The sequence below is a fragment of the Liolophura sinensis genome, chromosome 8 (genome assembly GCF_032854445.1).
Source record: "Liolophura sinensis isolate JHLJ2023 chromosome 8, CUHK_Ljap_v2, whole genome shotgun sequence".
NCBI lineage: Eukaryota > Metazoa > Mollusca > Polyplacophora > Chitonida > Chitonidae > Liolophura > Liolophura sinensis.
In genome coordinates this window covers 14795272-14813228 of record NC_088302.1, presented here as the reverse complement: position 1 = coordinate 14813228, position 17957 = coordinate 14795272, and the positions used below count along the sequence as shown (strand labels likewise).

The 17957-nt window shown below is 35.0% G+C and overlaps 1 protein-coding gene across 3 annotated transcripts in view; it reads left to right on the top strand.

Moving 5' to 3' along the window:
* Positions 1-17957, top strand: part of LOC135473760 (uncharacterized) — a 129263-nt gene that overhangs the window by 40763 nt on the left and 70543 nt on the right. For 2 of the 3 annotated variants that reach the window (XM_064753644.1, XM_064753641.1), the window contains one exon: positions 5879-6033. In XM_064753644.1, coding sequence (XP_064609714.1) covers positions 5879-6033 — 155 coding nt within the window. The remainder of the gene's footprint in view (positions 1-5878; positions 6034-17957) is intronic. The other variant, XM_064753643.1, reaches the window with a different exon arrangement.

Here is a 17957-nt window from a genome sequence, read left to right as displayed (position 1 = left end):
GGCTTTATGTCAGGAGGTGGTCAGGTACCATGTGAAGGGCAATGGTTTCCTCTGGTCACCACAGGTTTCCTCTACCCATAAACCTAACCACCATTGTAAAGTAAAATATTCTGGAGTATGGTGATAAACCCTAATCAAAGAAATTAAAAAAAAAAGTTAAAAGAGATAAAAAGTGGTAAAGTGCATAAACAAATCTAGATTAATACATGTACATGCCACTGCCTTGGTGAATAATCCTGTCATTTTTCTGTTTTGGAAGATTTGTCATCATTTTTCAGTTTCCCTATCTTTTTCGCTATTAAACTTTAAATGATAATTGTTTTATTAAAAAGTCAAACGCAAAGACCAAGCCTTCTGGATAGTGTCCGTTGATACCAGTGGCTTCAGGCACATCATGTCCAGATTTTAATACCAAGAGGTGGTTTCCCTACTGTCTACAGACTGTATTTGGTTTCTTCCACTTTTCTTTAATACCTTAATTCCTCAATCTTTTTGCATATTAAAGAACTAATTCCTGTGCAATTGATGCACTTTTTAAACTTGATTTTGGAGACAAAACTACTTTGGTTGGATTGACCAATTTCACAGCTTTTCAAAAAACATAATTTTATCAGTCTACACAGAATAATGTCTTCAGAATATGCTTGAATAAACACCTTGCAAACAGTGCAGAAAGGTTGAAGAATTACAGTAGTCAATTTCATGAGCCTGATGTATCGAGTGGTATGAAAAGCATTTCGAGTTCCTCGTTAGGTGAATTGAAATTATAATGGACTAAAATAAAATCAAATTTATTCACATACAGGCAGGTATTGGTATGAATAAAATGGACATAGGGGGAGAGATGAAAATGTGATCTAACCTGGCTTTTGTGGTTTGAAAAAAGTGAAGTACATGAATAAATGTAATTGAAGAAGATACGTTTACACTGAAAAAGATCCAGTTATATCAAAGAAAACTGTGATATTGACAAATGTCTTTTCTGTTGTGTTTATATATTAAAAGCAGGGGAAGGTATGAGGTTATTCAATAATTTTACTATTGTGCCTTATCTTTCAAACTTTTTCTCAACTTCTTGTGTGCTTTTGAAATCCATGTTTTTTCCCCTCAGTGATGTGTGTGAAATGCTATTTTGTCTTTGTATGAAGCTAATGCTATTCAGACCCCAGTGTAAGCTGTTACACCTCAGTCAGGCTTGTTCTTTCTACATGTACCTAATGTGTGGCAGCACTCATTTTTTGCGTTATACAACAAATGCAATTCTAAACTATCACAGTATAGTAGCTGTAGAGGTGGTACAAATTGTACTTTTGGTATTCATGTTCCTGTGTGAATATATCAGATTGATAAAGTCTCTTTGAACACATATTATGAGCTAATGCTGATTCTGAAACAAGAAACTAATTAATTAAATTAGTTTAGGTAATTAATTAAACACTAATTGTAGGCAATTATGTGTATACTTGCTTTATTGTACTACACGTTTTACATGTACATAACACATTTATGAGGATTCTTAGCCTTCTGCATTAATCTTAAAGTCTGATTGAAGGGTTTCATGAATTTTTATTTTGGCTATTTTGTCTGAGGATTTATTCAGATTTCTACTTTGTATTTTGCAGTAAGAACTGGATAAATGTATTAATAAGTATCAAACTTACCTAAAATTACATAGTTTGTATTTAATTGATATTTCGTGTATATTTTACCTATTTCATCAGTTGCATATTGATAAAATGTAGATATTTTTACTTAAATACTAAATTTTAAGTAGTGTTACTCTTTGCTGAGGCCCCCTGTGGCCGATAGTGCTGGCAATGCGGTCCCTGTGAGTTCAAGTCCAGCTCATGCTGGCTTCCTTTTCAGCCGTAAATGGGAAGGTCTGCAGCAGCCTGCAGATGGTCGTGGGCTTCCCCCGGGCTCTGCCTGGTTTCCTCCCACCATAATGCTGGCCGTCGTCATATAAATGAAATATTCTTGATTATGCCATAAAACGCCAATCAAATAAATAAGTAAATCTCAGCTAGAGCTGGCTTAGCTATAGGGCCAAATCGTGTAGTTTTGTACCCCACTCTCCTGTAGATACATGTATATGAGCACTTAGTTCACATGTTTTTTAGAGTACAAACTGATACATGTACTTTATTGGTATGTTATATGTGTAAATACCGGTAGATGTACAAGCCTTTCTAACAGACACAGTATAAAGGGTTTACGTGACCTACTTTATGACAGCCATAAGTAATTCGGCTATACCAGCCCATGTTTGATAATACTACTCCAGTATGGCTGTCAAGGTGTTGTTTTGTCTACATGTAGGTGGTGATGTCACATCTGAACCTTCTCTACATTTATTAAAGACATATAATATGTGTTTTTTTATAACATATAATGTGGTACCAAATTGGGCATTAATACCTATATAGACCTCAGTGGAGTTAAAGCTAGCTTTGATAAATATGTGCATGTACATTGCAGGGATTTGTGTATTCCAAAAAATGTGCAGTTTGTATACTTCCCAACAGCTTTCGTGACATACATGTACATGTAGCAATTTTGTTAGTCCTGATTGGTACAGATTTACATGTACCCATGCTTTAATGATGGGTGAAGGAATTGTTAGCAATTGCACCTATTAACTTTTTACACTGTTCTCTAAGAATGTGTAGAATAACATGCCAGGAGAACATAATGGTCTCTCACTTCTTGGTATTGGATATTATAACATCTGGAGTCTTGCCACACAAAATAATACTTTGTCATGTCTCTCTTCCTCCATCATTTTGCCATGCCATCTCTGGGTCTGCCACTAACATTGGCATGTTGGTAAGTGGTGATGCCTGTTGGGTGAGGGTTTTTGTTGTACATTGCTTGCACTTTCACTTTTTGCTTTCACTATCAGTTTCACTGACTAGACCAGTCTGTCTTTTGGGAAAACCAGGTTATCTGTGCTTGTATGATCGGTATTGTCTTTTGGGAGCACTGGATTGTCCATCTGTGCTTGTATCACTTTGTATTGTCGTTTGGAAGCACTGGGTTGACATCTGTGATTGTATGACTTGGTATTGTCTTTTGGAAACAAAGGGATTGTCCATCTGTGCTTGTATGACTTGGTATTGTCTTTTGAAAGCACTGGATTGTCCATCTGTGCTTTTATCACATGGTATTGTCTTTTGAAAGCACTGGGTTTCTGTCTGTGCTGGTGTCACTTGCTATTGTCTTTTGGGAGCACTGGATTGTCCATTTATGCTTGTATCACTTGGTACTGTCTTTTGGGAGCACTGGGTTGTCCATTTATGCTTGTATCACTTGGTATTAACATTTGGGAAGCACTGGATTGTCCATCTGTGCTTGTATCACGCTTTTGGGAGTACCAGTTTATCCACCTGTTTTTGTATCACAATGTAATATTGTCTTTTGGACAGATTCCTCATTTTCAGCAAAGTTATGTTGCGGTGAATCGTGGTCTGTGCTGTATGCACTTTACTTCATTGTGCCTTCTTATTTCTGCTGAATACAAATATCATTGAAAGGCATTGGCTTTTTATTCATTTACATGTTGCCGTAAATATGCAAATATCTCTCATCAGCATTGTCAGATTCGTAACTGTAAACATTCCAGAAATGCTTGTGACATAGTCACATTTGTCCTGCAAACATCTGGGCGTAGAACTGGCTGATAAGATGTATTAATTATTATAGGTGCCTGCATACTTCCTTCTTACTTTGTAACATGCCATATAAACGATATTTTAGTGCCTTGTCTTGCCAGCAGTGAATGTAAATTTGCCTAAATTATGTATAATTAGCATGTGAATATTTTTATTTTCATTCTTCGTGCAGTTGACATTTTCACTGCATGCCAATGGCTATAAAGTTGTTTGCACCTCTGCTTTGTAAGCGACTAACACGGATTTGTTGCAAGTTTTTGCAGGCGTTGTCTCACATTTCACAGTTAGCAATTGAGGTATAGGAACCACATTTACCACTAAAGCGTGGTGCTTAGCAAAATGGGTTTGGCCAACTTCCAATCATTGTCTTGTCTGGTGTCCACACACTACACCTGAGTAAGGTGTCATGTTGGTACCTTTAGCATAGCGTTCCAGTAAAACAACAGGATAAGCCCATGTTAACATTGGGACTTTCATGCTTCAAATACACATTGCTGTGATATAAGATGTCATTTCATAATAATTCTGTTTTAAAATGTAAAACCTTAAATCCTAAGTTACATTGGATTTAAGTGCAGTATCTTGTATAAATTTTTGGACAGGCTGTGGAGCTTTAGTCGGAGTCATGGTTGAGTGGTTAAGATGATTTTCTTTGCATTGCTTAGACACAGTGCATATTCAATCCCATTACGGGACAGAGAATTTGAGGATTCCGCAGCAGCTCACACTTTTCTGGGTTGTTGGTGACAGTAATTAAGTGGTCAGTGACGCTTGTGCTGTTCGCAAAGTCTAAATACTTGTTACTGACCACACATCTCTCACCAGTGTGATGTTCACATCTACATTACATTGGAAAGTTTGTGATAGTAACATGGGAACTCCAGTTTCATCTATCTGGAAAACAACAATCAAGATGTCTCATATCTATAAAGATAAAGGAGTCCATGACCTTCATTTGGCTAAGCTGTTGCTCAAATTGTCCCAGTCTGGATGACTGTTACTTTAACACTTGGCGAAGACAAAACAAAGTTCTCTGGATTCTACTCATTTTGCTCAACCACCACATATATATACCTGAGCACTTTTGTGAGTTCTTGAGAAATAGGTAAACAATATATGCTACCTGACTCTGTGATACACTTACCTGCACATAGATCACTAACAAAGTTTTGTAGAATCCTGTGTGTGTATGTGTACATTTGGACACTTGTGTACATACAGTCTGTAGTCTTCCGTGAAACTTGGTGACAACAGTACTGCATGTATTGGGCCTACATGTGGAACTGTAGGCTTGTTGAGGACCTCATTTAAAGGATGACGCTGGTTAGGCATCTCATGTTTGTGACACACAAATTAAGCTGTACTGTTTGGTGTTGATGCAGATATTTTGTGATTTCTCCAGGAATGGCACACCTGACCTTGTTTTAAAACTGACACTTTGGTGATGAGAACTCTGCTATATTGTGCTTTTTTTTGGCATACCATATACATATGATCTGAATGCATGGATTAGCCTTGCTTGATGGATGTGCATGGCAGTATAAAAAATACCCTTTCCTGTCACCATGTATCTGTGCCGTTGTCCATTAACGTTATTTGTCCATTATGAATGTTTGTATTTTATATCTGAGTCTGGGGAATTTGGTGTTTTGTAAGCTCATCCTGAATGTTGTCTCTTGTTTTTTTTCCTTTTTTGTGTTAATGTGGTAGAATGAGTGTTGTTTTATGTTGTTGATTTGGGCACAGGTATATCAGATGATAAATGTGGTGTCATGTATATTTATAGTTGTGTTATGATTGCTTTCGAAAATGTGCAGTGTATGAATATCTAGCCATTCTTCCTGTGCCTGTTACAGGAATATAGTGGAAAATAAATAACAAATATATCTGTTTTCAACTTCTGTTAATTTGGCAATTTTGAAATGTAATTTTGTTGTAGTTTAAACTGTGTTTATACTGAAACTCAAGTCTCAGACAGAATTTACTCACTAGCACTGTGATCAAAATGTTCCAAAGCTTTGAATGCCTGATGATTGTTTTATGTTGAACTTAATACCAGTTTTGAGTCATCTTTTTTTCTACATGTATCATAGTGAATGCACTACTTTTTTGTCTGTAGCTAGTACACATACTATAATGCAATATACTTACACTTTTATCTTTGCCAATAAACATCTCACTGACTTGTTATATTATCTGTGTCTCAGGTATTAAACTGCTTGACCCAAACAACCCTGCAGTGCTGATAGAAGGTGTGTTGTTCCGTGCTAAGTACCTGGGCTCCACCCAGCTCATCTCCGAGGGACAGCCTTCTAAAGCCATGAGGATGATGCAGGCCCAGGAGGCTGTGGGCAGAATCAAGGTAACTATATCCTCACCCAACATTACGCGTAACATACATATGTACATGTACCCTAATTCCTCAACCTTTGTGGACTGCTTTATGACCTGATAGTAAGAGCATTCGCTTTGAAGTCGGCAGACCGAGGGAGTAGGACATTAACTACAACCATTCATTCATTCATTCAGCCTTTTTGCATGTGTGTGTGTATATATATATATATATATATATATATCAGTGCAGTTCATTCACATTGTTAATTTGATTTTAGAGACAAAACTACCTTGGTTGGGTTGGCCAGTTGGAGGGCTTCACAGAAAGTTTATTGGCTAACACAGAATAATGCCTTCAGAATATGCTTGAAACACCTTACAAACATGTGAAAAGGTTGAAGAATTAGTGTATACACACACACACATACACACACACATACACACACACACACACACATATATATATATATATATATATTAGTTTAGGTATGATATATGAATTTTCCATCCTGTGCACAAGTACAAAGGTATGCGGAATATCACTTTCTTAAAAATTATGTAGGACAATGGAAGGGAAATTGGTCTTAAGTTACTGTACACGTAAGAACTCTGGTATGGAGTGGTCTTTCCCATAGTGACCTGAAGCTTTCTCTCAACCCTAGCCATATCTATTGACAGTGTAAGTTGTACCTTTGAATTTTGCTGTCTTTGGGCCAACTGCAGGTTTGTTCGAGAAATCTTCATGAAGATGCAGTTTTTTATTTGTTACCCAGGGCAGTATATGAAATACCTTTTTTCATGCAAATAAGACAAAAAGATACTCAACTGTCTTGGAAAAAAGAGTTTGATTTGGTCTAAACAGGAATTGTCATGGTTTGTTATTCCTAAAGTTGGTTCAGTGTTTTGTGAAAGTGATTGAAAATTTCTTTAATTTTTGGATTTTCAGCTTTAGTATCGTTCTGTTTACATTGAAGGATTAAGTGGTTGTAGGTACATGTGTATGGTTTGATGTTTGGGTTTTTGTTCTCGCTGTAAGTACAGTATTAAAGAGTGTAATAGGTTATATAATTTGATAATTGAAGTGAAATTTATGATTAAATGTCAATTAAAAACAAGGCAAAAACCATGAATATGAAGGACACATTGTCTTGGTCCACTATTTTGTTACTATTTGTGTAGAAGATGAGGACCTGTTTATATTTTGCCTGAGGTCCACAGTAATTAGTTTTTCATCCTTCTGCAAAACATAATGGTTGTTGTAGGTGTGTAAAATTGTCAGAAATCTTCAGAACACATTTAGCATCTGCAAATATTTTGAAAGTATTTCAAAACTGTTTGGCTCTATGCTGGACTCTTCTGGATTTTTTCCCCCTTTGGTATCGCTGATAATGATATTAAATAGTGTACACATGTATGCCAGGGGAGATCACTCTAACAACCATGTTAGAGTCCTGTAATAAGGTAACTCTTGTTATAGAGAAGGTAAAAACGGGAAGTAAAATTAAAGATAAGGGCAATCAAAGTATACAATTACAAATTTATCTGAAACTGCTACATCATTATTTTGACCTAGGTTTCATTTACTTCAACTTCTTACTACTTATTTCATTTTGTACTTACCTCTGGGTTACTGTTAGATTAGTATTGCAGCATTGCCATATACACTGTAGACATGTTTTTTTTTTGCTCTTTCAAATGCTTAGGATCTCAGAGGTTGTGAGAATTTTGTCGTGTGGCAATTCAAGCCTGTCTAGTCCAAAAATGTTTTTAGAAATGAGACTGACATACAGTATAATTTATTAGAAGCACAATCTAAAGTGAAGCCTGACATTAATATTTGTAGACATTGTAACTAGCCTTTTGTACTGGTAAATGTAAAAAACGTGAAAAACAGAACAAATTTTACCATAATTACACTTACTGAAAATAAAAGATAAAATGTAAATTCAGGAAAAAAGAAAAAGATGTCCCTGGGTAAAAAGCTACTATATGTAGACAGGTTTCCCTAACCTTTTCAAAGTTGAGATTTAGGGAGGAACATGTTTAAAGGTGAATTGCAAAATCTGTGGTTTATGTTTGGCTTGGACGGTCTATTATTTGCTCAAAATGCCATGATATGTTCCCCTTCAATTTTATTTATTTTATTATTTATTTGATTATTATTAACTGAGCCACAGAGCCTCCCCTCCCCCGCCTTCAATTTTTAGAATGTCATGATGTCAAAGCTGCCTTGGTTCTTTAACTTGGCCGCCAACAAAGTACTGTGACATTTTGTAAATTTGAATGACAGATACCACCAATGATGCCTCAATGTGTGATTTTCCATTTTCCATACAATGTTGTATTGGATAATTGTAAAAATTTGTATTAAAGTTAATTTATCATTTTTACAAAGAAAGCATCCAAAAAGAAAACTTATCTTGCACAATAACAGCTAGGTGTAACTTGTTGGCAAGATTTTGTGAAAATGGAAAGCAAAGCAGTCACACTTAATGCTCTTGCGTTTTGTTCACTCCTTACTGAATCTGTGATATCACCATTTGCAATGTTCTTAATGACATCCATGTACCTTTCAAAAAATTCTGTATTTAATGGTAATATTGGGCAATTTCAGGGCTTCACACAAAGTATAATTTTATCAATCTACACGGAATAATGCCTTCAGAATATTTCTAAATAAACACCTTGCAAACGTGGAAAATTTGAAGAATTTACAGTATATCATGTACTCAGATTTAGTCTTGTCCATATACAGTTATACATGTAAATGAAAAATATTTTAATTTAATACTTCCCAATATTAAAATGATAATAATACATTGGCCAGGTTTAGGTTTGGGAAAGAAAAAGCTTAATACATAAATATAGAATTTTGTAAAAAAACAAAACAAAAACTGTAAGAAAGAGAATAGAAATTCTAAACATTTATGTTACAGTGGATAATTTATTCCACTTTTGCATCTTAACAGACAAGATGTTGGCCTTTACTGACATGTCACTGTTTTGTAGACACATGTACGTGTATGTGCACTTCTCCTGGGTAATGCATAATGAGCACTGTAAGAGAATGTGCCAAAACTTCACTGATGGATATAGTAAACTGACCAACCAGCGTGTTATAAACAATAGTACTTGTGATAAGTTTCTTTTTTATAGCTATTATTTTTTTACTGCCTGGAGGAGCTGGAAGAACGGGATCTATAGAGGTATTGCATGTTTTGTTGACTTAAGACCACCTTACAGGGACTACCAGGGAGTGTTAGAAGCTCTGCTGGCAAGGGATCTGCCGCAAAGCCACATGTCAATAAAAGTTGGGAAAACAGCAGAGCGAATCTTGAGGCGGAATTACCGTGAAGTGTTTGGAAAACATGCCGCAAAATGGTTTTCCCCACTCATCCCTGCAGTGGAAGATTACTTGTCTTTTTCCTCTTCCTGTGCATTAAATCTTGCAAAGTTTTTTTTAGTTGGAATCCATGAAAGGCTTGGAATTTCATAAAGACAAGTGTTGGCAAGGTATAAAAATCTTTCCCCCTTTTCCGTGCGGGCCGTTATAATTAACTGGAGACCAATGTCAACAACGTTGGTGAAGTGCAGCTGAGCAGAGATATGGTCAGCCCTTTTTCCTGACCCAGCTTCATAAACGTAAAATTTGACCATTACTGTGAAGGAAAGTGCTGATTATTTGCCAAGATTTGCCTTCTTTTGGATGAAGTCATTATTTTTGGAAGATTAGGAAAAAAATCAGTTAATCAAACTCTGTATCTGATACATCCCCATTATCAATTGATTATACTTCCTTCATTGGCTGTCACTGGATAGTTTTCCCCATTCTTGGTCTCATTTTCCTCACTCGTATTTCTCAAAGCGGAAAAAATAATTATTTATTTTCCGTCAAACAGTTTGAGAAACATAGCTTTGAAAAATAACTAGAATCATAGATACTGATTACAGGGGCTTTCCTGCGAATTTCCACTGGAAAGTTCCCCCTTGCATGCCCTCAGTCATGTCTCTATTAAGGTTGGGACAGTGTTTTTGGACATAAAATTGTTGCAATGAAGCATAATGGATGTTTTGTAATTTCAAGGAAAGCAGAGTATTAAACTTGGAAAAAAATTGTTTATAAGAAAGCCAGAAACATAATGGTAATAATCACTACATGTATATATAAGTTCAGAACTATGTGTCAAATATTAACTTAGTGTACATGAAGAAGTACTTATCTATGGTACGCTTTTCTTTATCTCCCCCCCCCCCCCCCATTCCAGGATTTGAATGTATCACTGGTTTAGTGTGTGGCATAATCTTGTAAAAGATACCTCTGAAACTAATTAATAAAACTTGTATAATTTGGTACACACTTTCTTAGAATACTATTGTCATAATCTCATTAATTTTTAAAGAAAATTTGTTCAATTTTTTTTATTTTTACAAGATTTACAAAAATAAATTACATGTATGTAAAGGGGTGGATAGGTGAACATGTAGTATTGAGCAATATCTAGGCTTTTAGGTGAAATCTTACTTTACTATCATAAGCATTTAACCATTTGGGACATGCAGTGACTACACAATCTCCTGAGTAAGTCTGATTGGGTATCGTGTAATACACAGCATCCTCTCAACTTCTTCACCAGATTGTCCCTTGACCAGTCCAGTTATCGGCTAGGTGATTGTTAAGCCGATATGCCCTTGGGTGATGAACCACTGATTAACACGCATTTTCTGATATAATAAATGACTGGTGGAAATCAGAGACAAAAGTAGTTTTGAGTTGTAAACGACCACAGCTGGTCTGCGGTGGTTGATCGGCCAGTGGCTCTGAACGGAAATTGTACCGTTACTGAGCCAGACATCAGATGTGTTAAATCACGGATACTTTTGTCGCCGAACACTGAATGTCTGCCGGTTTAATTAGTGTCTCACGGACGTGTATCTTTTACCTAGATTTTCTTTCCTCTCTCACCTAATTCCAGCAAGCTTTTAAGACTATCTCGCGGAGTTAATACATATCAATCGACGGATTCCTGGGATCTGCGTTAAGTAGGCCACAAACCCAATGCTCTGCACTTCCATAAAACTCCAGTTAATCTGACATTTGCCCTCTGTGGACATTCCTTAAGTTGATGCGAAAGCAGTCTTTAAGGCCATAGCTTGCCGACTAAAAGTACGAGATAATTAAGCAGCGATAAAACAAAGTTCTCAAACATCAATAAAAAAAAGTTCATGATGTCTAGTTAAGCTTTCTGTTTCGAAGGACCTGATGTTATATCGATGGAGAAAAAGTATGAAGATAAGAACATCTCTGAAATATTAGCTGGACTTCCTAGCCGTTGGTGGGTCTGATCTGTACAAATGTACATTCATGTAGTATCTCATGTATTATAGATTGCATATATCACATTATTTGTATAAAATTTTTTTTTTACTGATTTAAACAATAAGTATGCTTATAGGATTAGTGTTGAAATTTAGGGTTAATTTTATGAATGTCAAGGAACACAAAGTAAGTTCTACTGGAGCGTGAGGCATCTACATGTTATTATGTGTTTATTTTTCATTATTGTGAGGTCTGAAGCATGCAGATGGTTGTGGGTTTATCCTGGGTTCTGCTTTAAGTGAAATATTCTTGAGTCTGATGTAAAACATCAGTGAAATAAATAAATAAATGAATTAATATTATAGGTCCGGCTCCTGAATCATGAAGCAGTCTTAGACTTATGCAAAAATTTCAAATCACTTGAAAATTGTTATTACTCATGTAACAAGATTAAAATATTGCTTGACAGCGTAAATTATGGGGGAGTTACTGTACAGCAATTTTCAAGTAAAATAATGGAGAGGAAGACACCAAATTTATAGATTGAAATTTAGGCTTATTAAAGTCCAAGATTGCCTGGTGATCGTGGCGCTTGAATCTAGTTTTTAGTTGTAATACACATCAGCACCTGATGTGAAAGATTTACGTGGTATGATTGTGTCTGTATGTTAAAGAAGTGGGCTTGCAATCTCTGTGTCATGAAATTGTCAGGACAGTAATGAGGCTTATAAAGCATGCATCCAACTTGTTGAAATTGCCTAAATTGTGAACCTTTTTTTTTTGAGTGTTAACAGTGAATTAAACTCCTGTGTCTTGGACCAAGAAAACAAATTTTCTGTTGTTGTTGGTTCATTAGCATTAGAATTTACCAGAAATGTTCCAGTTGTCAGTGGATGTATTATCCCCTGAAGTTGTCTTGGTGAAAGTGCTTTGATAATATTTTTGAAGATATTAGATAACAAAGAATAACTCAACACTTATTTGTGTGCATACAAAGGATGACACAAACATGCAAATCTAAAGGTTAAAATGAAGTAAAGTTTTTTACTGTCTGTCTTCTGTTTTCACTCTGCCTTAGGCTTTTACACTTACCAAACTTTTTTGTGATTAAGGAATGCACAAGACATTCAACAAATGGGAAGGTCGGCGGCCAACAGTCTGGTTTAACTTACTTCCTCATTCTTTTTGGGTATGGAACAGCAGCTTCCAGTGCAATTTTAGCACTTTTTTAATTTGATTTTGAAGACAAAAACTATATTTGTTGGGTTGAACAGCTTCAGGGCTTCACAAAGCATGTAATTTTATTCGTCTATACAGACTAATGCCTTCAGTATAATTCTTGAATAAACACCTCGCAAACATGCAAAAAGGTTGAAGAATTACAGTAATGTCTGTGTGTATGTGTTTGTTTTTTGAGTAAAAATGCCTTCACCTTTTCCGGAAAAACATATTCAGACGTCTTTGTTCAGTTCATAATATAGCAATGGTTGGTTGGTTGGTTCTGAAATGTGAGGAATAATGTAAGTCTGGCTGAGTGTAATAATATAAACATCAATCTCATCTTAGTGCACAACAAAAAAAATAAAACTTCTATCTGGTCAGTTAATGATGGGCTTTATACATGTAGCTCCCTACACTGGAGTTTTAAGCCATTTTATGAAAGTCAATTTCTTTATATCGATGAAGTGTGCATTGTGCATATGTATGTTTCTGTTTGCTACATGTACTTATATACCAGGTTTAGGGCAACACAGTGTATGTTGGGGTTTGTACACATGTCTGTTCAGAATCCCCATTATCACTACCTTCCTTCCTCTAGTCATCTTTTAGATTTGTTTAATCTAAACTGTGTTGCTTTCTTTGCATCTGTCCATTACTAAGGCCTCGGTAAGTGGGATATTATGCAAGTGTTCTTTCATATCGTCATACCAATCATAGTCCGTTGTTTACTTTCTGCTGTAGTTTGTACAAACAGTCAGTATGCTTTTGTTGGACAAAGGCTATGTTGTACTGGTACCTGTTCTAGTGACAGCGTCGTTGTTGTATAAACACTTAATTGCCTGTTCTGATATAAGTCCATCTACATATTTTATGAGCTTGCATTTGTGTTTTTTTTTTTGTTGTTTTTATTGGTTTAATCATGTGCATGACTGTCCATACATATTGATGTCTCTGTCATTCATGCCTTTGTGTGTCATTTTTGTGTGTTAATATCTTAATATACATACATGTGTACATAAACATGTCTAGGTCGCCTGGGATTCTGTAGAAAATGAGATAGTGAGTTTCCCCTCGGACTGCGTTACCTTCCACCATAATGCTGGCTGCCGTAGTATAAGTGAAACATCAATCAAGGAAATAGATAAATAAGTATACCGTTTCAAATTATAACTATTGAAATTTTTCCTTGACATATTTCAGTGCAGCAGCACATTAAACATGTGTCTGATTTGTCAGATATTTCTGCTCTATATTAGTTACATTGCCATATCTTTACTGTCTCCTTACTGTAACAAATTTGAGAGAAACCCTTTTTTACAAAGGCTTATGTAATAAACAGCTTTTTGCAGCCTGTGTGAAATGTACGAAAAAATTAGCTGATAGTGATACTAGAATGTTTATGGAAAAATACATATGAGTCCTAATCAAATTGGTAATCAGAAGTTGCTTTAGATTTTAATATGGCACGGATATTCATGTACATGGTATGTGGTGTAAGAATGTGTACTTCATATTAAACAATTTGGTGTCTCATTACAGTCAATTAAAAATGTGATATGAATTCAGGAACCTATGGTTTCATAAATGAAAATATTTTATAGTATATTTTCTATAACATTCAAATGAATGTTACATTAAATGGTCAATTTTGATAGAATCAAAACCTGGAAAAAGAATTTATGAATTAATGGGTTTCTGTTTCATACACCATTGTACATTTTAAACTTCAGGAAGAAATGGCAAGTCGAGCTATGACACTAGTTTCAGTCACATTGTCTTGACAATTTTCAAAGCCTTTTAACTTAAATTTTGAATAAACAAGATACAGACATAGTTTTATCTATATATGCTTGTGTTGTTGTTGTTGTATTCTGGGTAACATATGCTCTTTAACATCCTCCTGGTTGCTACAGTGTGTACATACATTATGTGCATTTTTTTGTTCATTATTTACCTTTGTGTGTATAAATACATGTTGCAATCCTTTTTTTCGTCCTTGTAAGACATGGCATGTTTCTTGCATGAGTAGATGCTTGCCTATCGTATAGAGTATGGTCTGCATGGTTTATAACAGGGTGTGATCAATGGGCACAGGACATGATAAACATGCTCGCAGTGCTGTGGCACAACAATTTCAGTTTTTATGTTATCGGAAATTCATGCTATTTCCATAAGTCAATGGGGATTTTTTTTTCCATCTTGTAGATAGTATTAAAAGTGTATTGGACAGGAGTGAGAAATGGCTTGTTAAGAGCTTGATCAATGAGCTTCATGTAGCACATGCTTTTAAGCCATTTGAAAAATGAGCCAGTTGAAATTTCCATTACTGACAGAAGGTCCGTTAGAGGGCAGGAGCAGATTAAACTGAATCTAATGTCTAAAATACAGATATAAATTCTCCCAGAGAGAACCCCTCCCAATCTGTCGTTGGTCTTTTATAGTTAAAATCTTTTTTGGTGAAAATTCAAATCAGGTCTGTTGAAATGTCAATGGAGATTTCTGTGTGATGCTTCCATGCCAGTGCTCTAAAAGTTCCAAAGCAAACTTAAAATTTGTGTAATAATAAATAAATGAAAATGATGCATAGAAAAGTTTTTGCTGAATTATTCCTTTACCAAAGCATATTTATGATATTGGTTTGTCACAATACTGTGTGCAGAAATTGCGTGTATTTGTAGGTATGTAATCAATATGATGAAGAAAGTGCACATTACTATATTAGCACTTCATTAAACAAACATGTTCGCAGTATTTACAAATATGATATGCATGATGTATTTACATAGGCATTTGCTTAAATCTTGTACAGCTCTGCATGGTGCCATTATCAGAAAACCTCTATAAAACTTGGTTGAAAATCATTCAAAACTAAACTATTATGACTCTTCATAGCCATTCCTATTGGTTTTTTGATTTTTGACACGAATCAGTGTTGTGGAACACATGGCCTTGACAGGCTTGGAAGAGCTTAATTGTGAAGCATGTGCGAGATTGAATCATCCCTACATTCAGGTGATAATTTCCATGTGAACAGTGATTACAAATATCCATATGTTTTTGTACATTGACCTGCTTACAGACATTCATATGTTTTAACAAACATGAGCATGATAACAAACACTCATTTAAGCTTGTAAATGAACATGGTTACAAACATTCATAAGCTTGCATGGACATTAGGATTGTTACAAACATTCATAAACTTGCATGTACATGAGCATGGTTACAAACATTCATAAACTTGTACATTAACCTTGTTACAAACATTTATAAATGTGTACATGAACATTGTTACAAACATTCATAAACTTATACATGAACATTGTTACAAACATTCAAATAAGCTTGTACATGAACATTGTTACAAACATTCATATAAGCTTATACATGAACATTGTTACAAACATTCATAAACTTATACATGAACATTGTTACAAACATTCATAAACGTGTACATGAACATTGTTACAAACATTCATAAACTTATACATGAACATTGTTAGAAACACCCATTAGCTTGTACATGAATATGGTAAGAAACATTCATAAGCTTGTACGTGTGCATGGTTACAAACATGCTGTAGATGGTCATGGTTAGAAACATCCACAAGCTTGTGGGTAAATAGTCCACTGTGCCCCTGTTATTTACGTGAAGATCCTTGATCTTACCTGTCAGGAACAGTAGTTGCACACTTGCATTGAACAAGTACACATTGCTGAATTGTTTTTATTAAAGATTCGTTCATAAAAACAAAAAGCATCATCCATGAATATATCGGTGCAAATTTATGTTTCATTATCCTAATCATTAACAGTTAACTAGCTCTGCATGTGTTTCTAATATTCAGCTGCTTGTGTTGTTGTGGTCTGTGGGTGTCTTTTTTTTGTATTATGGAGTGTAAAACAGCTCATTACTTTGTAGCAAACGTCATAAAGTGATTGTAATCATGATGCTGTATTTGTAATTGTTTTTTTACTTTAAACACAATCACATAAAGTGCATTTGCTTGAAATGGAAGCTTCTGTTTCCCAATCTTGTGGAGAGTAGATGAAGAATGCATTTTAACAAAACAGTATTTAATTGAGTGCTATGATATTGAGCATGTTTCTGAGAACTACATGTGTGTGACTTTCATCGTGAACATCTAAGTTTCTGTCTTAATAGTGAATTTCATGTTTTCTAGTTTTTAATCTAAGTTCTACTACCTGTGTACAGTTATATTCATTTGTGAGTATAAATTTATTTATTGTAATTTATTTTAATGCAGACATTGGGCACGTTGCATTTTGGTAAAAAATTTCAGGTACTGTACTTGGTTTGTCTACATATTTGTGATCTCTTTCTTTTACTGCCATGTGTTGCTGTAGACAGTAGATTTGTTTAATATATTGGAGCATAATCACTTACATATTCTTTTTTTTTTTTTATTTTGGGTGAACCCTGGACTGACCACTGGGCATTTATTGCCACACTTTACATCATACGTTGTTAAAAATATATTATTCAGTAGTAAGGTGAACATTGTTCACGTCCATATAAACATGACGTGGATATTGGTGTGTGCATGGATAAATGTAGTTTTGTAGGCTGCTAAATTACAGTTATCAGTGCTATATATAGAATAAAAACCATTTTTAGGGTGTTTCAGAATATTTGTATTTTAGTGTTCATTAATTAATATGCAGTTGCAGCAATTAATGTGAACTTCTGAAGAGATTTCCATGGTTTCATGTGCTCATTCATCAGTTATGAAGGCATGCTATGATGGGATGTCTGCCTGTCATGTCATGTCATGTCTGTCTGTCTGTCTGTCTGTCGTGTCTGTAATGTCCATCTGTCATATCTGTAAAAGTTATTTAGTGGAACAGCTTTTTTTTTTTTCACCACTCTTGTATATTTATCTGATTGTTTTCTGACTTACTTCAGGCTATAAATGACCTTATGCATGTTTTATTTCAACAGCAGATTATTTACTGAATAGTTACATGTAACATGTCAGCAGAAATATTTCTCACTGTTGGCTATAGGAGAAAGTCAGTACAGCAGGAATGTTGGATTGAGAAATGCTTGAATGGTTCTGTAATGTTGTACATACACTGTACATGTAGATTTAACCATAATAGCAGTTGCACCTTAGAGCTTACCATTCTGAGTTAAAAAGGAAAGGCTCTGTATGTCATAAGTCGTTGAAATACAATTTAATTGTTGGACGAGTGGGTGGGGAAAATGAGAGATCTTGAGCATGAACCGTGTTTATAAACCCTTAATTACATTTTCGAAATATGTGATTTCAACTAAGCTGGCACAGCCAGGGTGTAATATTAACAGATGAAGAAATTAAGATTAAAAATGACTCTTAATTTTAAATGTCCTGCGAAATTGCCTGAATACCATTATTAAAGCATCAGATTTT